Source organism: Plectropomus leopardus, chromosome 6, assembly GCF_008729295.1.
Source record: "Plectropomus leopardus isolate mb chromosome 6, YSFRI_Pleo_2.0, whole genome shotgun sequence".
NCBI classification, from domain to species: domain Eukaryota; kingdom Metazoa; phylum Chordata; class Actinopteri; order Perciformes; family Serranidae; genus Plectropomus; species Plectropomus leopardus.
This window is the reverse complement of record NC_056468.1, coordinates 25283457-25305807: the sequence shown is the minus strand read 5'-3', so window position 1 is coordinate 25305807 and position 22351 is coordinate 25283457. Positions and strand designations below refer to the sequence as shown.

General features: G+C 39.1%; 1 protein-coding gene across 5 annotated transcripts in view; it reads left to right on the top strand.

Moving 5' to 3' along the window:
- Positions 1-22351, top strand: part of LOC121944183 (dmX-like protein 1) — a 73272-nt gene that overhangs the window by 7766 nt on the left and 43155 nt on the right. For all 5 annotated transcript variants that reach the window (XM_042487893.1, XM_042487892.1, XM_042487891.1 and 2 more), the window contains exons 4-20: positions 1812-1889; positions 2349-2427; positions 3444-3588; positions 4648-4714; positions 5713-5897; positions 7388-7589; positions 11694-11874; positions 12833-12997; positions 13147-13385; positions 14838-15555; positions 15897-16018; positions 16506-16595; positions 17057-17159; positions 17296-17415; positions 17761-17982; positions 19436-20652; positions 21227-21482. In XM_042487893.1, the coding sequence (XP_042343827.1) occupies positions 1812-1889; positions 2349-2427; positions 3444-3588; positions 4648-4714; positions 5713-5897; positions 7388-7589; positions 11694-11874; positions 12833-12997; positions 13147-13385; positions 14838-15555; positions 15897-16018; positions 16506-16595; positions 17057-17159; positions 17296-17415; positions 17761-17982; positions 19436-20652; positions 21227-21482 (4189 nt within the window). The remainder of the gene's footprint in view (positions 1-1811; positions 1890-2348; positions 2428-3443; positions 3589-4647; positions 4715-5712; positions 5898-7387; positions 7590-11693; positions 11875-12832; positions 12998-13146; positions 13386-14837; positions 15556-15896; positions 16019-16505; positions 16596-17056; positions 17160-17295; positions 17416-17760; positions 17983-19435; positions 20653-21226; positions 21483-22351) is intronic.

The following is a 22351-nucleotide window of genomic DNA, read 5'->3' as shown; positions in this document are numbered from 1 at the left end:
CTGCACAACATTTAATGTTGTGCTCCACCCAGTTAAACTTTGCATTGCTTAATGTATTTAAGAGTTTAGTAGGAATAAAGTAATATAAATCACAAGACCGTAATACTTTTATTGTTGAAACTCTGTTCGACTACATCACAATTTTAATGCTATTTGCTGTTTTCAACATCTTGCATAAAGATTTAAACAGATGCATGCAGAGCAGCACTATAAAAACTGGAAAAGGGAGCAACCTCCACCAACACCAGAAGGCAGTGGTATTAAATCAACCTTTATTTTTGTTTTTTCTATAATGGTTAGCTGGCTTAAACAGCAGGCTGTTCTTGGTTAAGTAGCAGCAGATTTACCTGAGATTTAAAGGTATGCTATGCAGGAATTGTCTGTTACTGCTTGTAAATGGTCTTGCCAGCAAAAGTGAGAGTGAAAGCCAGCCCCAAATTCACTCTCGTTTTAGATCGAGCTTTCATCTACTTGCCGTTTTGCGTCTTTTTTTTTGTAGCATCCTCGTCTATACACCCTGTTTAAGATCTGGCACCTGGTCTCTACCTTTTCATGAAGTCCAGACCTCAACTGCTGCTAAACACCCCAGCCACAGCAAAAAGAAATACAGGCAGAGGGCAGAGTCTCTGCAGATAAATACACTGTCATACACTTCTAGTGGGTCATAAGTGATGAATGAGAAGGATAACTTTTGTAGGAGTCTACATTTTTTTTAGGGAAATCCAGCATAGTGTATCTTTTAAGATGTCAGTTGTATTATTCTTGCAGCATAATATTTTTGCTAAATAAAAGTCGGGGTTTTATGAAAGTGTGACCAAAGAATTGTCATCATTATAACTACAACTCACCTTTTTATTTTGCTTCTCACATAACAGAACTACCATATGTTGACTTGAGTACTTTTTTCCCAGGACTAGTACTATAGTATATTGTTTGGGGTTTTACAGCATAGATGTGAGACATTTTCTCTGCACTGGAATTTGATTAAATCTGAACTGTCCTAAAAAAGAATACATTTTTCTTATGTTTCCTCATGCCATGAGAGAGATTTTATGTGACCGAGCTTTGTGCATGTGATTGATTGCATGTGTGTTCCTTTGTCCGTTAACACAGGCACATTTGCACGTGAGAGTGTGTGACTCACTCTTTCTCTGTATTCACTCTGTGACAGTCGGCATATTATTTACCCCAACAGAGACACAGCTTGTATTATCCAAGACCCGTACCTTATTAAGCTTGTTATTTGTGTTCACTGCCACAGAAATTTCGCCCATTCAGTCTGTTTAACATTGTGACTGTGGCTCCCATGGAAAGCACTTGAGCATATAGTCCTAACCAATGCATGAATGGAATGTGTGCATACGGTAGACAGGACAATGTTGACTCATCATCGAGATGTTACATCCTTAAGACATTTTTGGTTTGTTGTCAGGGATTATACTCATTTTCTATTGATATGTGCCATGGTTTATATGGCATGCTGCAGATTGTGTTTGTTTGCTTCCAGTTAAGATCTTAAATAAGGATCTATGCTCATTTTTCACTGTCCAAATTGTCACAAGAAATATGTATGCTATTTCAAAAACATACATTCAAATCTATTACATAAACTTTATGTTCATAATTTTGCTGACTCTGTCTTTCAAGTTTTGTCAACTATAACAGTAATTTGAATAGATTAGGTTTCATCGTATTAAGGAATGTAATTTGATTATAGTATGTGGAATAATATGCAATTCTTGCAAAATGTGTTCATTCTGTAAACATGTCTTAATATTTAACATGTTGCCTTTTCTTTTCTCTGCTTACAGATTGCAGCTTCCTATGGAAGCATTGTGTGTGTCTTTGAGCCTGTTCAGCACCCGGATCAAAAGGACACATCGCTGACTGTGAGTTGCCTACATTATCTTTTAGTCGCAGTGAAGTCAAGTATGTATTCAGATCATCCTGAAAAACCAGACCTCTCTCTTTCCGGCGTCGCTCCCTTGATATTTGAAATAGAGCAGAATATTGTTCCACCAAACACATCAGAAAGTCACCAGGGAGGAGCTGTTGTTCTACTGCTGTTGTTGGAGAAGTCAAAGAATAGTCATAAGGCATGGAAAGATTATACACAACCCAGTACCTCTTTTATTGCAGAACTTCCCTGCAGAAGCTGTTGTCCATGTGGCCCAGTCACATGTGGCTCACATGGAATCAGCTTCACTGTTGGTTTTTGTTATGCAGTTATAAGTTATAATATAAGGGACAAAGAGAATTATTTGTTTCATAACCTGTCCAATTTTTAACAAAAATGCTTTTTACTGTTTTTTAAATGTTGTCTTTGTTTGTTTGTTGTTTTTATACAGAAGTTGAACTGCCAATGGCAGAAGACTGGTCAATTTGTATTAAAGTCTATGGTACGGAACCTGGCCTGGCACCCCACAGGTACTTTGATACATAGTGCTCCCTTAAAGCTGCTGTATGTGACACTCAGAGCATTGATATAAAAGCAAACCACTATTTGCTATGTAAAGACATCGTGGAGTAATGGCGTCCTGAGAAGAGAGCGAAGTCTTGCATCCTCTGAGTATGTTGCAATCTGAGATTCTCTGCTCTTTGTTGTGGTAGCTGGTCCAGCTGTGCATGCATGTGGGTCCTTGGAGTCTCTGTGTGCGTATCCCACTGGCTAGCTAAGCGGCACCGCTAAGGCTGCAGCGATATATCAGTGTCAGGGTATAACGTGGTATAAAAATTGGTGCATATCATCTACGGTATTGAAAAAAATGGAAAAGGATTACAATGTTATTGTAATTTTTTCAGGAGGCAGACTTTCAAGTATTATTTCAAGTAGTAATGTTGTTTTTTTGTTTCTTTTTTAAAGCCCTTCTTTTTTCATTTCTTTAAGGGTCGCTGTTAATGACATAAATAGTGGTTCTGTAAAACTGTGGTAATTTGACAACACAAAATTTTCTGAAAGGGTTAATATTTTGTGAAAATGTTATACTGTTGCAACCCTAGCTGCCACTCTCTACTGCGCTCATATGGTGGTTACCACTGGTGACTAAGGTGGTGACCAAAGTGGTGAAACAGCGTCATCTCGGAAGCGTAGCACTTATCCTCCGGTCCCCCATCATGTTAGCGCTGTTAGCTCTGTCACTGCTATTGCTGTTAGCACTGCTGGCTGCCAGCCGCCAGCTCAGTTACCTCCATGTAGAGAGCCGTGTGTGCTATTATTCTGGCTTGGACTTCATAGATATGCTCTGAATGTTGCATACAGGTTATTAGATAAATACCAATGTGCTCAATTAAGTACAAATTAAAGTGTTTGGTTGGTACTACAATGCCTGTATATCATTATTTCTTGCACTATTTGATTCCATGTTTCTTTTTCCTTTTTTACAAATTATTTTGATACAAGACCTGTCTGTCCTGATGCTTTGAATGTGTTTTTGTTTATCCAGGCAGCACTCTCTTAACCGGCTCAAGCAGCCTCCAGTTGTGGTCTAATGTCGACGGAGTGAAAGATGAAGCTAAAGAAGTAGGAAAGCAGACAGAAATGACCATAAGAGACTCTCATTCTGCCTGGAGTTGCATCTGGGAGAGCAAGTAAGAACTGAAAAGTAGAAACTCTGCACATGATGCTCCCTACATCTTTAAATCCCTACTTGCAGGGGCCTAGTATTACCTGGGGACCTTCAGTAGTTTGTATAATTGCGTAGGTTGTCTTTAATTTTACTCGTGCGAATCTGCCATGTCTGTAATTTATCAAGTAAAAATTCCACCTCAAATTACCTTCCATGTTTTGCCAAACACAGAGGTGTGATAATATGATTCCTGTGCCAATCTGCATCTCTGTGATTTGAGGTTATATTTTATTTTTTTTTGTCAAGTTTTTTTGTTTTCTATTTACCTTTTCTGCCTCTTCCTAGCTGAGAATTATGCAGGCTGCGTAGCCATTTATAGTTGAAAGTTTTGACAGTATTTGGTTGCAAATTCAGGAGGCTCATCTCCCTACACAGCATAGAGACCTATTCGCTGAAAGAGCAAGCCCAAATTCCTCAGAAGAGCATTAGACAGTTTGTGTCAATTGATCTTACATATAACATGGTCCAGTTAATCAAAATGAGGACACATAAATGGGTCTCATCTAGTCTTCTTTTTGTTTTTGAGGCTGTCATGGTACTTCCTTTGCTGTCAGTCTGGCCTTAACATCATATTCGGGCAATAATGTCATTAAATTCGATTAAAATACAGACTTTGCTTATCCTGTTCGAATGTGCAGCATAAACACAGATGTTGGTGTAATTTTAAATCTCATGAGGTCCCTGGTGATACTAGTCCTGTGTGATTATGGCTTAAGGTGGTGATTTTATTGCTCTCAAAGATTATTATTTTTAACAGGAATTTTGTTTTTCCCAAAATGTTCTCAAGCTGTATAACACATTACATCATCAACACTTTTTTTAGTTATGTGCTAAAAGGACAGATTATTGTTGTTTTTGTAATTAATTTAAATTTGATATATTCTATTTTTAAGAAAAGGTAGATTTATAATTTAGAGTTAAATTAAGAGTTGCCACTATTTACCACGTATTTATATCTGAAAAAATAAAACTGATTTCTGTAGCATTAAAAATAATGTCATTTGTTTGTTTTTGTCTGAAGGACGGCCTCTCCAGTTAGTTTAATGAAGTTCTCTCCCGATGGGGAATTCTTTGCTACTGCTGGACAGGTAAGACTTGCTTTTACCAGGATTTGGATGCAAATTAGTATTTACAAGTCATGTTTGTAGTGGCTATTCATATTGAAACAGCCATGCATTGTAAACTTAACTGGAACTGTTAATTATACTACAATAGTTCAACCTTTGGTGTTTGTTTTGTTGGTGTTTGTCATTTTAATGATCATACTTTTTTATTGTAAAAGTATTTTGGTGTCTACCAGAATATGTTTGCATGCTTTAATGTAAAAATAAACCACCTCCACTGACAACAACAACACTCTTTTCTTGTTGAGGTACCTAACACACTGATCTGATACTAAAAGGTGGAGCTGTAAACACTGTAGTCTGTTTATTACAGTCCTGGCACTCCTATCAGGAAGCCTTTGCAAGTTTTTTCATACATTAGTAAACTATAAATATAAAACAAAATGATGTCTTGCCTCCTCTAGCAGCAGCTCTAGACTGAAAAAAAATTAATTCACTGTGATGAAGCTGGCAACTTTAAGGTGGAGCATTTACTTCTTATTAACTTATGAAAAAGCCGAGTCTGCTCTGATTGGTCCGGATCTTGTGTATCTTGGCATCTCTGCAATGTCATTCCAGCTGAGGAATAACATATATGTGCCAGAAGTTAGCATGTAGCTTCACGTAGCAGGGTAGGCTAGGTAATATAAACACTTGCATGCCTGGTGCAGATGTCCATGTCACAAGCTGACGTCAGCTTGTCTCGAAAGTAGGATAAAACATTGGAAACAGTATTCAAAACGGTGTGAAACCTGAGCTTTTTGCTCACAGAGTTTACTTTTACTCATGTTTACCTTTAAAACTTTGGCCACGTTTGCTATAAACATCCAATATCATCACATCATATACATACTATATATGACAGAACATAAGGAAAAGCATGATAGGTCCCCTTAAAGGCCTACAGACGAATGGCTTTAACTTGTAATAGCACATCCTACAACATGGCATCAGTTACATCCCTGTTTGTCTCCCATTCTCAGGATGACTGCCTAGTAAAGGTCTGGTACAGCACCAGTAAGTGGAGGTCGGGAGTTTCCAGACTCTTCACACCTCCAGAACCCAGTGTCAGTTTCCAGGGAGAGCTGGCCTTTTCCTTTGTCTACCTGGCCCATCCTCGTTCTGTTGCTGGCTTTTCTTGGAGGAAGACCAGCAAATACATGCCACGGTATGAAAGCCATCAAGGCAACATTTCACAGCCCCCTCTCTGCAGCTGTGTAAATTTATATTCTCAGTTGGTTTGTTTTGATCTAAGCTCACACAGCTTAGAAAAACAAAAGATAACAACTATACAATAATGGCATAACCTGTTTAACTAGGTAGACACTGGGTCACATCTGTTTTTCTGTTTATATAGCTAGACATAGTACAGTATGTTGTGGGCTGAATGGAAATGACAGCACTCTTGTAAATAGGTCAGCCACTATGCAGTACTACAGTCACACACTATACTAAAGCTCCCAGTTCTGCCCTGCTTTGTTACAGCATTGCTAATCTTATGTGACCTGTAATTCTTCTATGACTGAAAGTATAAGTATGTGACACAATTCAGTGCAGACTGTGCATCAAGGAGTATAAATTTGGAAATGACTATGAGGAGATTATTGTTACTCTACAGTGTAATGTTCAGGCAAAATTTTCACTAAGCTTATTAGCTGTCATAAATTCGGCTTTATGAAGTATTACAGTTGTCATCCTGGTTGGGCTGATATCAAGCAAGCCTGTCAAAAATAAAACAATGTCTCTTATGTTACCTTTGGCAACCTGCATTGTTTGTATATTCCAGTTGTCCTAAAAATTGTCCTTTCAGATAAACTGGTGTAGGGCCGCGACTGACAATTATATGTGTTACCGATTGATTTGTAGAAAAGTGGTGACTTTCGGGTAAGATCAGCTTAGGTTTTGTTTGATATCTATTGTCCGGGAAAAATGTTGTTGCACATTTACGACCCATATCTGTTAGCTTGTGACTTGTCTTTCACACTGGAGCCTGTTCAAAATGTATTACTTAACTGTCAAGTCCAATTCGACTGACTGAATTGTGAGTTAGGTACAGCCCTTATTGAAATATAATGCATGCATTACATAACATGGTTTGGGGCCGCACAAAATGTTTCTGAGGGCAGCCATTGGCCCACGGTCTGCACTTGGAGCAACAATGTCCTGGAGCCCAAAGTTATTTCATCCAATGTCCTGTTTGGTTCAATCAAAATTTCCAAACTCAAAATATTAAATGTACTATAAAAATCTTCAAAAATCGACAAAAATCTTCTCATTTGAGAACCTGGAAATATAATTGTTTTGGACTTTTTGCTTGAAATAGGATTCAAATGATTAATGCATTAAAAAAATGTTTGCCGCTTAATTTTCTGTTGATTGAATAATCAATTGGCTAATTGTTGCAGCTCCTAACTGGTGGGACATGTTCTGTAATCAGAAGAGATAAGATTAGGTGGTTTCTTTGTGACCAGTGACATTACTACTCTATTTAATCTTCACTTTTTGACCTTTACATTATCCCTCTATAGGTTTTTCTTCTTGGACCCACTGCTTAATAGTCCTGTCAACATTAGATGATAAAAAATCGTCACTGATTAGTTCAGTGCCCTCCAGACTTCATCGTAAACCATTTCCCATGTTCCTCCTCTCTCCTAACAGAGGTGCAGTGTGTAATGTTCTGCTCACCTGCTGTAAGGACAGTGTGTGTCGGCTCTGGGCAGAGACACTGTTGCCGGGTGACAGCCTCCTATCAGGTTACCATAACAACCATGCTTCTGGTCAGCACAGTGACACACCCAGATGTGCTGGCCCCAGGAAAGACACCTGCAATGGGAAGTCACAAGGAAGAATGACGCAGGAAGTAAGTCACTCTTACAAACCTTTTGCTCAAAATACAATAAATAAACTTTATATTTGTATGACTAGTTAAAACAAATACAGTTTAACGTAGATAGTTCCTTCATAAAGGTTTTAAGCTGTATTCAGTTTCTGTTCAAACAGTTTGAGAGGTTTAGATTCAACTTTATGGTTGTGTTGAAGGCTGAAGTTACAGTGCAATCAAGGTGTATTATATTGCACTGAATGGTGTTTATAATATTTAGTTTACCCTTACTGACAGAGACGTGGCACATTATGACAAGATTTAACTGTAGTAGCTAAAATTACCATAAAACTGAATTAATCTACAGTAATTTAACAACAATGGAAAATCATCACCTTAATGAAGGTCGAATTTATTCCTGGACTGTTGTATTAGACCACATTAGTTATAACAAACTGGCAACTGAGAGTATACACTCATCAGCCAAAGCATTAAAACCACTGACAGGTGCAGTGAGTAACATTGATCTTGTTACAATACTATGTTTGCTGGGAAACATTTGGTCCTGGCAGTAATGTGGATGCCAATGTGGGAATTTGCAGGCTAGGAGGAAGTATTAAGCTCATTGTCACCTTCCTCGGGGAGGACGAGCAGTTATGGTGTGGCATGGTGAGTTGTCCTGCTTGGGGGTGGGGTCCAGAGCCACGGGGAACTGCCATTGCCATGAGGGGAGAACTTGGTTTGCAGCTATGTTTGTGTGGGTGGTGCGTGTCAAGTGACATCTACATAATTTCCAGGACCCACGGTTTTCCAGCAGAACATTGCAATGTAGCAATGTTGTTCACTCGCCAGTCGTTTTAATGTTCTGGCTTATAGGTATTTATATATCTAGAAAAATTAGAACTAGAATCTAGTTAAATTTATCCAAGAAGAGAGCAAGGATTCAATAATTAGAACCCAGATCACATAAACAAGTTTAATTTAATAGATACATACCAATATAGCAGAACATTGAAATTTATCTATATATATACATATATATAAAAACAATAATGGTGTCAAATATGTGTAATAATACATAAAGGTATTATCAGTTTGTAGATATACATATATGCACATGGTTAGGTGAAACTTGCCAAATGTTAACGAGGTAAATAACTTTGGTCAAAGAAGTGCTTTCTTTAGCCAACAAAACTCTTTTTGTTCAGAGTGGAAAAACAGTATTTCTAAATCTGCATCACAGTGAGAACATTATCCATTTGGTTAAAATATGCAAAAAGAATCACCATAGCGGGGAAATAATTGGCACAAATGTTATGATCGCTGGTTTGGCCCATATGGCCCTGACGTAGAAGCCAGACTACTGTATTTTCACCACTGCTAATTTAGGACACTGGGGTGCTGCAGAGATGAGGGAACAAGAGCAAAGGCAGACTGAGAAAGAAAAAAACCGAGGCTTAGTGGACTTAAAAGGAAAAATTAATTGGCTATCAGACATGAAGGTAGTTTTTGAAGCTTTGTTGGGCTTAAGAGGAGCATCAGTGAACAATATTGGCCTCCTTTCTGTAATCTTTGCAACACATCCAAATGATAACTTTGACTTTTGATGGCTATTTTTCTGTTTTATTTAGCTGCTACAAACTCATATCCTAAATGATGGTGTCTCCTGCTTTGAGTGACTTGCGCTGACAGCTGAGCTCGGCCTCAAACATAATACTTAACATCCATTTTGATATGGACATTTAAATCGTTATGGGTCTCACTGGCACTTACAGAGCTCAGGGCACATTAGATTACGGGAAAAATAGGTATGCAAATTTCTCCACTGTGCCTTGAGGAGAGTCTGTAAGAGTGCATGTGTGGAATTATTCATTAGAAATAACAGACTGAGCTGGATGAACCAGGCAGTAGTCTCCAAAGTCCTCCAAAACTGAATGGATACTGAGAGAGCTCCATTTTAACTCCATTTTAATATGATGCCTTAGGGTGGGATGAACCCTACAAGATTTCTTGCAAAATCAATGAAATGATTAAGCCCAAAGTTTCTTGATAAGGAGGCTGTTTGAGAACCTCCAGTGGAGTCAAAGATAAGGGATTTTCACCACAATCTCATTTTTCTACATAGATATTAAACCATTCAAAATGATGTGTATCTGCTTTGCGCTCATCTGTGTTGCACATGCATACTCAGATGTTTAGTTTACACACATTTCTTATCAATATTTGACAAAGACCCTCTTTGCAGGGTGTAACAGGGTATGAGTGCATAAATCTCAATAACACTTAGAGAAACTGCAGCCTTACAGCTTTATTACATTACTCATTCTGGGACAGAGAAGCAGCATAAAATCAGGGAAATTTGAATCCATTATTATGTTAAATAATCTCCATGAACCTTAAGATGCTCTTTCTTTCAAATTTTTGGCTGTAATTCATAAAATATGAGGCTGCTGTTTCAGATTAATACCTTATGAAAACCAGAGTTTTCCACACATAGACTTTTTTTTTAAACAAGATTTTGATGTCTTATTATGAAAGTATTTAAATATTTTGCACTTTATAGTATCTTTATGGAAATGTATACAGTCTAGATCTACTCATCTTCTATTCCCTAACATTAATCGAATTTCATTATTTTATGAGATTAAATGTATATTGCCATACCTTTTGTACAGTAGAATTATAATCACTGTTGCCTTTATTGTTGATGTTTTGGAGTGGGCCTGTTGAATTGTTTGCCCATCAGCATGTTTACTTAAAAGGCACACCAGATGGCAATCAAGCACAGAGCAAATCAGGTGAAGCAACATGCGAAACGTGTGGTTCATTCCTTTTTCTAAATTTAAGCTGTAATTTAAAAAATATGCATATTCTTGTGTGCACTTGAATTTTGATTTCCTTTTTGTTTGTGGCTGCAAAATTGTATTTGTCAAGCTATCTTAGCATGTTTTATTGTTATTGTGTTACATGTCTAAGAGATCAGTGCCATCCAGCATTTTTAGATGAACCAGTGGACAATACGCCCTCCACCACTCCTGTACCAATTCATTCTGCTACCAGTCCGTTCATCTGTCGTATGTGGTGGTTGGTTCAGATTTAGGGGATACCCATGTCAACATAGAAACAGTCTGCACCGACTCGCAATTTGCAGCAGTAGTTCTGATGTCTGGTCTATTTTCTCTGTGAACCATGTGCGACTCTGGCAAGAAAACACTGGCAATATGTTGATAATATAATGAGGACAGAAATCTGTCCATGAACTATATTGATCAGACATCTCTGGTGTCACTGGTATTTATGATGGTGTTTTATAAAGACATAGTCTACTTATTCCAAAAAATGTTTAAACAGAGAGCTAGAGAGATAAAAACGAACACACACCCACAACCAGATCAGACAGATGATTAAGTTTAGCTCCATGTATGCTTAGAAAAGAGCATAATTATGTCATGTTTATTCATGTCAGGCCCGTGGGAAACACTGTAAGCAAACACGCTTAAGTGCAGAACCATAGATCTTTACATGTCACTGCAAAAAAACATAAAAAATCCAAATTACATAACATTAGTACCAAATTATGTTCAATTTAATTTAAATTCCCTTTACACGCCTCTCTTGCTCAGCCATTCCTGCATGCTGTCCGCTTTGCTCTGGATCTTTTTCAGACAAATTGGGCTGTTAACTTAAATGTCGTTATAGCGTCTATGACGTTAAATTAAATCTCATCCCAAAGAGAAAAACCTGTTCACCAAAACAGAGCAGCTCATATCAAGCTGGGAGGAGAGCAGGGGAGCTCTGTTTGTTCACACAAGTCGATTCATTAACATCAGCATCCAGAAGCAGGTTTAACCTGCAGCGTAATGTCAGCCTGAAAGGGGAAAACAAGGTAATACAGAATGTCTTTTAACTTCTTCCTTTGCCACCCAGTAAACACACTTGTTTTTCAAGTTATAGAAGAAAATCTAGATTGCTTGAGATTCATGCAAGAACTCATTGTCTCTGTGGCGTCTATATGCATTAGTAAGCTACCTCTGTACCCACAGTTTATCCCATTTTTATTGTCAGAACCTCCACATGTAAGAGCAGCACCTTACATTCTGTTACTAAATGATCTAACTGGAACAATTTATGTTTTCCTCACAGACAAATTTTCAAGAACCATGGCACGGCTCCTTGTATCGGGATGTGCCCCAGCCCTCTCTGACAGGCTGCCTGCCTCACCATCAGAGCCAACACTACAACCACAAGAGGAGCAGCAGCAGCATGCCCCGTGCCAACGCTCTCTGCCATTTCCACATTGCCGCCAGCATTAATCCTGCCACAGGTTCGACTTAACACACTTGTTTCTCTGACTAGTTGAAATCTTGTTAATCCATCATCTTACACCAAACACATTTTTCAAACTTTTTCAAAATTTTGTGAATCATTTCAAGACGGTACAAAGTAGGGCTGCAGCTAGTTTCATTGTCAATTGATCTGCTGATTATTTTCTATATTAATCGAATAGTTGTCTGGTCTATAAAATGTTAAATCAGTGTCTCAGAGAGCCCAAGCTCAGATGTCCTCAAATATATTTTTTTGTCCACAACACAAAGATATTCCATTTAATGTCACAGAGGAGTAAAGAAACCAGAAAATATTCACATGTAAGAAGCTAAATTTTTACTTTATTCCTCTTCAAAAATTTACTCAAACTGATCAATCGATAATCAAACTTGTTGGAGATTAATTTTATAGTTTACAATTTATCAATTTATATTCTTGAACAAAGTATTTCTTAAAGAGGAGTATAGAATGTATGATACCTACAGTGTCGCAAATATTAATTATCCCTAAACCATAGACATGGCACAGATAGCTCTGCTTGAATGAAGTCAGATGGAGGTTAAAGGGCTTCAACTCACTGTGTCTTATGGCCAAAAATGGTGTAAACTATGTAGACTGCCTGAGATTGTTTTTTTTTAACATCCCAATGAGCTCAGACCAAAAGGGAAGGTGTTTTTATTTTGTCCCTCTAAGTGTTTTGTGAGGCAGTTTAATTTGACCTGAATCAGGGCAAAATCTTGTAGACTCTTACAACCTCAAGGCTGAGAAATCCTGAAGAATGGAATTTGCATGCTTGAATTATATTTCAGCATACTTCAAACCATACTCATATTCATAAAAATTGAATGTGCTCCAGCAGATGTCTTTTTGTCCTGCATGGCCCCTAATTTAATGCAATGTAAATTTCTGTTATTCTTAGCCTTCTTTTTCTAAATGTCGTGACCTCTTTATCACAGACATTCCTCTGCTGCCCTCTATCTCCTCCCTGGGTGCTGCAGATGATGAGGAACCTGGAGGTCCTTTTACTGTCCACTGGCTCAACAACAAAGAGCTTCATTTCACTTTAGCAATGGAAGTCTTTCTTCAGCAGCTCCGAGGCAGCCTCGAGCAACAGAACGAAGGTACAGAGAATCATTTGGAATTAACACTTTATGGGAGGGGCTGTGTGCATATAAAGCTGTCACCTTTTTACATTGTGTGCTTTAAGCTTTGTCTTCCATACTGATTTTAGAAAATACATTTGGGCACTGTGTTTTGTTTTCTCCTCCAGAGCCTGAAGATGAAGACTATGATGAGGAGGATCATAGTAGTAGGCCAAGTGACTCCCAAGGACCAGAGGCTGCTGAGCTTCCTCTGGCAGCAGTCAAGCACCAGGTGGACGTGCTGTTAGAGGAGTGGAATAAAGGGGCAGACATGTTGTTCAGTATCCACCCCATGGACGGCTCTCTGTTAGTCTGGCATGTTGACTGGTTAGATGAATATCAGCCAGGCATGTTCAGACAAACTCAGGTACGTTCACTGTTACTGTGATGAATATTTAACAATGAATATTGTTTTTTATGTTGTATTAGCAAACCTTAAAGGTCCAGTGTGTAGGATTTAGGGGATATATTGGCAGAAATGGGATATAGTATAATAAGTATGTTTTCTTTAGTGTATAATCACCTGAAAATAAGACATGTCTTGGTTGTCAACAAGCCTTTTATATCCACATAGGGAGCGCATTCTCATCCACAGTCCACCACGTTGTTTGCCAAGTTTCTACAGTACCCCAGAGCTGACAAAACAAGCATTGGCTGTAGATTGTTTTTTGCGTCAGCCACCGTAGTAAGCAGCCTCTCAAAACACTGATTTTTAACATGAAACTGCTTTATTCAATGTTTTTACCCATCTAAATCACCGGTCACTTTGTGTCAGAGAGGAGGAGTCCTCTTTGGGTAATTGGCCTCCTGGTAAAAACCTCCTGAATGTCTGCATTTTAAATCATCAGAGAAAAATGGTGAATGGTGAATGGTTTTCTGTACTATGTGGTTGCAATCTGTGATCCGTGCCGCTAGATGCTACTAAATCCTACACACTATTCCTTTAACCCTTCATCTTTTATCAGTCTAAAGATAAAGAATAACAGATCAGATAAAGAAGTACAGAGACACAGAACTATTATGGTGTGAAACTAAAGTAAAGCAAACGTTAATTATATTTTTACTTTATAATTCAAGTTTTCCTTTGGTCACTCTTTCAAACGACTTGTTTGTATTCACAATTTCAAGAAGCGCTTCCTGGGGAAAGAATTAATTTATCTTCTCAATAAGGTTGTGAATCATTTTGACAGCTGTGATTGTCTAGCTTATATTTCAGTTGCTTCTCATCCAGCCGTTCAGACAATTATATTCTAATTATGTGTGACTTCATATCATATTCAGAAGTCCCTTGATGCATTTTTATTAGCGGGGAAGTAATGAGAGCCTTGTGACATGGCAGTTAGTCAGTCATGCAAGGCAGCTGAAACAATCCTAAGTTTCACTGACATTCAGGTTGATTAGGCTTGACTGCTCTAATTAGATAAAACAGACAGGATCCAGACAATATTATCTACACTGTGTTGTTGAACATCTTTTTTTTTTTTTTACATATATGAAGGGCCAATTTAGGAAGGTTGTATCCCTCGAGTCTCCATTGCTGTCTAATTTCAGAAAGTCAGTTGTCACTCAACTTCTGAAAGAAGATTTTCCGCACTTTGATTTAAGCTAACCCTTTTTAAAAAAAAATGAAGTCCTATTTTCAGTGCCATCTGTGTCATTACCACATTCACATGGGAACTTAAGCTTTTTCATAATGTATGCTTAGTTCAAGCTAAAATAGAATTAGTTGATTGACTGGGTCCTTTTTATCACTAACTCAGAGCTGCAAGTTTGAGTTGCTCTCAATTTCATTGCTTTGATGTCTCTCTTTCTCTCTCAGGTGTCGTTTGTGTCCCGTATCCCTGTAGCGTTCCCTACAGGTGATGCAATCTCCCTGAGCCATAGTGTGGTTATGTATGCCTGCAACAAGAATGTGGATCTTGCAATCCAGCATGGCAGACAACGACCGCCTGGGAGCACATTGTCTCAAACCAAATCTGCTCTAATAAGCTACGGAGGTCAAGGAAAAGCTGCACCCAGCAGTAGTCTTCGACTGAGCATTTTCACCCCCAACGTTCTTATGATCTCCAAACATGCTGATGGCTCCCTCAACCAGTGGGCAGTCAGCTTCGCAGAGGACTCTGCTTTCTCCACTGTGCTCAGTGTCTCTCACAAGTCACGGTACTGTGGACACCGCTTCCACCTCAATGACCTGGCCTGTCACTCATTACTCCCTCTCCTCCTCACCACCTCACACCACAACGCCCTGAGGACGCCTGAGGCAGACAGCATCCTGGCTCCTCCAGACGCCTACACCTCTGGTTTCTCTCAGACAACGTCTGTGCCCCGAGGGTCACGGTCCAGCCGGGCATCCCTTGGTGTGGTTTCCCAGGATCCCAACGCGATCTACAGTGAGCTGATTTTATGGAGAGTTGACCCTGTCGGCCCGCTGTCTTTGTCAGGAGGAGTCTCCGAGCTAGCTCGGATTAATTCTCTCCATGCATCAGCATTTGCTAATATAGCCTGGCTTCCCACGCTCATTCCCAGCAGCTGTTTAGGTGAGAAAATACTTTTTATTTTTTGAGGATTGCTAAAACAACAGAGAATATTTAGCAATCAGCCATTTCAGTTAGCACAGTGATTTTGGTTAAGTAATATAAAGGAAATGGTCTTATATTGAATAACTGTGACCGAATGAAGAATAAGTTTTTAGCACAGTCCCTTTTTTACTAATTTTGACTCTTAGCACGCATTTGTGATATTTTTCATGTTTGCTTGTGAAATGTACTATACTGCAGTGTTCTGTTTATTTGTGTTGTCATTTTTTAATGTTTATTTAAAAAGAAACAAGTTTAATAATGGATATCTTTTTTTTTTCTTCCTCCCCTTCCCCTTGAAGGTGTGTATTGCAACTCTCCCAGCGCCTGCTTTGTGGCAAGTGACGGCCACTCTCTCAGGCTGTATCAGGCTGTTATTGAAGCTAAGAAACTCCTGAGTGAGCTCTCCAATCCTGAGATATCAGTAAGTTATCAAACTCCGACAAACTCTGCAGGGTATAGTCAGCATTGCAATGACAATTTTTATGCACAAAAACAATAACACATCACTGTTCCCCTTGGACCCTTTTAAGAATCAGTGAGACAGTAATATCTTGTTAATTTGCAATCTTACCACTTTGTTAGTGGCTTGGGATGACTTGGTAGAAAAGTTACACAAGATTACAATTTAATAGCGTGAGTAATGTGATGAAAAGTAGTGATCCTAACCTAATACAGCAGAGTTGACTCCAGCAAGAAGTAACAGTTGATATTTGGTTTCTATCATGTGTAAATTTGCAGGGAAAGTAAATGTTTTTGTAATAATATTCTTGCATTGCATTTGAACAGCTCTGTATATTCTTTAGCGCTGATAACAACTATATTTTTCTCTTTTTTTGAGGCACAACTTGTACACTAATTGTATGTTTTGACTGTGCATGATTAATGTGAACATTTTGACTTCTCTTTAGAAATTTGTTGGCGAGGTGTTCAACATTATCAGTCAGCAATCAACAGCAAAACCAGGCTGTATTATAGAGCTGGATGCCATCACTGACTTTGTAAGTATACATAAAGACAAGTGGAGTGCGTTTAATCAAATTTCCCATCCCTTCTCTCTCTGATCATTTTCAGTAGAGAACGACTTAAAACATCCTGGATGAAAAGGATACTAAAACAAACGTCTCCCTTGAAATAAGGGCTATATAATCTGTAATAGATTTAAAAGCCATTCTGGACCACTGGTAGCATGAAACACTTGCAGTAGACTTCTGAGTCTCTGTGAAAGGTCAACCATGATAAAATAAAAACAGGTGCAGAGCAAAATTTCTTTCATCCCTTCAGGTGCTTTTTGCTTGTGCAGTGTGCGTGTGTGTGTGTGCGCACGCGCAAGTGAGTGTGTAACATTAACACAACTTGTGTCTATGTCAGTGCGTCTGTATGGGCTTCACAGTGGATGAAGCATTTTGTTCAGTGTCTGTATCTGAGGCAGCTTGATAATAGCTGCTGTTATTCTCCACAGCAGGGGAAGGAGACCCAACTCCTGCATGTTTTTGAGGAGGATCTCATCCTCGGCAGGGAGCGAACAGAGAGCACACAGGAAATTTGTGATTCTCCTCACACTGGTATTGTTAAAAAAAAATTCTAACTACTTTGAAATGTTGATTTTTGTCAGGTTTTATATCAAACATTTGCACCACCCTTTAACACATTAGTAGAGGCAGTGTTGATTATTCTCTGTGTGTCTGTTTTTCCTTGCAGCCTCAAGCGAGGCGGCGTTCTCAGCAAGGTTTTTCCTTGTGGTGGTTGAATTGACCCCGACAGGTCGCTCACTCCTCCACATGTGGCATCTCCATCTTGCTGCTCGACCCATCACCATGGGTGGGTATAAAATAAGACTTAAGGACGTGGGAATGTTTTGTGTCACATTCAAATAAATAAAGGTTAAAAGAAAGTTTTTCCCCAAGAGCTAGAAGCCTGGCACTTTTTATGCCCATTAGTGAGCCATAACTCACCAATGTAAGTTCTGAATTTGGTTGTTTTGTAGAACTTGTAATTGTCTTGAAAAACATAAGAAATACATACATTTACTGACTCTTCAAATGCAAATGATGACTCTAATGCAGCATCTGTCATCTAGTAATATACAGAAACAAATAATTTGGGAGGGTTTTGACCTTAGCTTTTCTAAATAATATTTCCTTCCTCCTGTTTGTGTTACCACAGAAGAAACCACACCGGAGAAGGATGCCACCACATCAGCTTCTCCTCTGAACAGCTCTACATTTAGCTTTGACACGTTCACTTCTCCAGTGACTCAGAAGAGTAAACCCTGCACTTCCAATCTGCAGAGTGCCTGCCGCCTCAGCCTCACAACACACAGGCTGTACAGCCAAGAAATGGCTCTGCCAGAAGGGGTGGAGGCCATCAGTGTTACACCTTCCGCAGGTGAGGGACAGTGAGGACACACGCACACATACAAATGACAAAAGTCTTTGAGCTGCCTCTGCTAGCGAATGCAGTTTAAAGTACATAGTCCATGAGCACACCATAAGGGATTTCAAGTATTTAAGGCAACATTGAGAGTAGTAGCAGCACTGTTATTACATTTCTTTTAGCATTTAAAGAATGTTGTGATAATTGAACCAAAACAGGGTGTGAGAATGCTGAGCACTGAAAAAGAAATCTAGTGGCCAATGATCTATTTACTGACGCCAGTATTGACTAACCCAGTGCACATTTTATGTTGCCATGGGAACTTCATTTCTAAAGAAATGGTTCTTCAGTGAACATGAAATGACTGAAAGCATTGATTAAAGTAACCTTTTCAGGAACCTATAGCCATTTCTCTATGGACCAAGAAAAAGCAACTCCTATTATTGCAGGAATGAAAAATAGAAATGAACAAACACAGAAATATTTTTTTCAAGGATTTACGTTGTCAGTGTGGAAAAGGCTTTAGAACTTCTACTCAAAATGAACAATCATTTTCAAATTTAGAAAGCCCACACAATATCTGGAAACAAGCACACACACATTTTTTAAAAATCATGCTAGGCAACTTTAGCCTGTTTATAATCTTTACCTACATCTCCACCTGCACAGCATTTATCTAATAAATATTTTTGAAAACAGACAAAAACCCTCAAATCAGTTCAAATAAATTTGCAGAAATTACAACATATTGAATTTTAGAATTAATAGTAAACTTTGGTGTTTTCCAACCTGGTGCCCATATTCCCATGTTTTTGTGTCGTAAGTGACTAATGGAGACAACAATTTTGAAATTGATCCAGTATTGAGAGAGAGCGCTGCAGCAAGCTAAACAGGTTGCACTGGAACCACTAGGGGCAATTGTGCACAATCAATTTATTTCCATTAAAGCTGCTTGTTTTTGTCACTGATAGGCTCAGATTGTTAATTTAAGTGTCTGACAACATTACGGAAAAGATTCTACAGAGATATAAAACCTTGTGTTTGGTCGGTCTATTTGTTATTGTGTGTAAAAACAGGTCTGTACAAGAAGAAGTCTCACCCTGAAATCTATAACACTAAGTTCCATCTTCTTCCCATTAATCCTCTCTCCAACTCTCACTAACTTTTCCACTGTTGTGTTTTTACTGCAGTAAGTCACCTCCCTTTGAATTTTGTACATTTATCACTGCTTTTGGCATCGAAATTGATGGTGCAAAATATCCAAGGTATTTGCATTTCGACCTGTTTTACCATTGTGGCTGCAGCATGCTCTGTTAATACTAGACAATTTATTTTTTAAATTACTGTCTTTATTAGTCACTTAGAAATAAATCATAGAAAATAGGGTCCAGGTTGAAAAAAAAAAGAAGTTTCCCTTTAAGAGAAACTTCCATGCCTAATAGTGTATTATCAACTCTCTTCCCAGGTCACCTGAGTGCGTCATGTTCTCTGCCGGCTGATCGTGTGCCTTACCTCCTTGCTACTTCCTGTTCTGATGGAAAGGTGCGCTTCTGGATGTGTAATGTCATTGCGACAGAGCCTTCCAGCATGGACAGCTTTGTGTACCAGTGGGAGGAGTGGCCTCTGCTGGTGGAGGAGAGGCATTCCAACTGCAGCGCAGTAAGCGTGCAAGGTCGTCCTATAGAGGTCAGCTGCTGTCACTCTGGACGGATTGCAGTTGCCTACAGACAGATGCAAAACACACCTCTGAACTCAACGCCCTATTTGAACTCTCATGGACTGTTGACTTCTCCTCCTACCCTGGCTTCCTCCCCTCATTTGCACTATGGCGGCAACACCCACCTGACCCCAACTCTGACTGTGCAGCGTAGCCCAAATCACACCCCAATCCCCAACCCAGCGAACACTAGAGAGCCATTGGTCCATATAGGCATCTATCAGTGTGAGTCAACTGGTGGTTCTCAGTGGATTCTCGAGCAGACCATAGTCCTGGACAACACAGATCCCACAGCCAACATGGACTCGCCGATACCTAACGAGGACTGTCCTGGTTCTACGAGTAAAAGCCTGGTTCATTTGGACTGGGTCTCCCAAGAAGATGGGTCACATGTTCTGACTGTTGGTATTGGGACAAAGATTTATATGTATGGCCGTCTCTCCGGGAAGCCTCCAGAACTCGGTTTGTCATCTGACGCCAGCAGAGACCAGAGCTTGTCTCGCCTGGTTCTGCTTCGATCGGTTGATCTGGTTTCCTCTGTTGAAGGCTCATTACCAATTCCAGTCTCCCTCTCCTGGGTACGAGATGGCATCTTGGTTGTAGGCATGGACTGTGAGATGCACGTCTACTCCCAGTGGCAGCCTCCAATGCCATCCAAACCAAATGCTGCGACCACCCAAGATACAGACATCAGCAGCAGCGTCTCCTCCATAATCTCAGCCGTCAGGCAGAGCCAGGAGGACGGTCTCAGCCCTGGGGCCCCCATGTCTTCTCTCGCCCCTCCCAAAAGGGCCCTGACAAGATCGATGATGAGCCTGGCTCAGAAACTCAGTGGGAAGAGAACAGCTTATGATCTGCCTGTCGAGATGGAAGATTCTGGTCTTTTTGAGGCAGCTCACCAACTGTTTCCCACTCTGCCCCAGTACCATCCTGTACAGCTACTGGAGCTCATGGATCTAGGGAAGGTAAACTAAAGAAATTACTGTCTGTACTATTTTATCTTTTCTTTCATTTTTTTTAATTTAATCACCAGCGTAATCACCAGCGCCACATAGTACAAATTCAACGTGTTACAAATAACAAACATACAACTAGTGTTTCACATATATAGCGATTGTTTGTTTCCAACTCCTGTCTCTAGTTAGGAATCCACAGACTCAGGCTTGTTTCCAGGTGGAGGTGTGCAGTCTAATGTGTTAGAAGCTAAGCACCTGTAAAGTCCAGCTTGTTGTTCTACAGTCCATGAAGGTGTACTTCAGGGGTTTTTTTGCTGCAGTGAAGACTTAAATTTATTGTCCGAGATCCTCACAGAGACCGGAGCTTCTCTCACTTGCTCTTTAGAAAACAAAAGCTACTCCTCTGTGAGGACAGACGCCTTGTCAGTTGAGGATCTGATTGTAAAGAGAATTTAATTTCATATGGTTTGAAGCCAAAGTAAACAGACAAATACATTTAAAAAGAAACTAAATTTGCCAGGTCAACATTTGTTGTGACTTATATTGTAAGTATAAATGACTAACATAATTTGTCTTTTTTAAGGTTCACCGTGCCAAAGCTATCCTCTCCCATCTGGTGAAATGCATTGCTGGAGAAATTGTGACACTTAAAGACAGTGCCGTCAATCCTGAGAAACGAGTGCGCTCTCGGACCATCAGCGCTGGAGGCAGCACAGCAAGGGACCGGAAGATGTTTAGCAAAGCAGAGAACTCCTCTGACTACACTGAAATAAGCTCCATCCCTCCACTGCCGCTGTATGCCCTTCTGGCAGCAGATGAGGATACATCACCAAAACCTGGTGGGTATACAACATGTGGTTTTAGAAGAATGATGTTCGGTAATGAATAAAAAAACAATAAATAATAAACTTTCCCAGTAGTTCTCAAGCTAAATAAGACACTAAAAATGTGACCATATTCAGAAAATATGAAGTTGGAAAAATGACAAACATAGCTGAGAAAAAATGGAAAAAAGATTCAAATTGAAGAACTTAATTGTCATTATGCAAGCCTAACAAAATTGTAACTGTGTAATCCTCAAGTGGTGCATTGTAATAAAGACTTCACATATATTTATAAAGAATAAAACAAGGCACAGGTGAAAGACAATGAATATCCAGTGATAAAAATTACAGAATCTAAGCAATATAGAAACAAAATTTAAGCAGTATTAAGTACAAATACAGTAATTTTTGTAAAAACGTTTAAATAAAAAATCCATACCATGAAAAGGGTATTGATTAAATGAAATTCAATTCGGGAGTTTAGGCATTACCTTAAATGTTTTGTTTTTTGTGTTCTTTTTTTAATGTAGCATTTTCAGAGGTTTTCATCTGCGGATATAAAACACTATGCCTCTGCAGATAGTAGCCCAATCATAAAGCTGAATCTGACCCACTCCTTAATTTAAAAAAAGCAATTAACACAATCTCAAAATCATTTGAAAAAAACTTGGAATGTAGAGATGCTTTGAGATATCAGACTGTACTAACCTTGAAAGGCTGCACTTATGGATAACATAATACGTACGATAATGTAATAAAAAACTGAAGAGTGTAGATTTATTTTCTGTGGGGTTGAATTGAATAGGCTGCAAAATGAAGATTGAAACATCATAAATGTTTCCTGCTTTTAAGCAGGTACACAAATCATATCAGATGAAATGTAC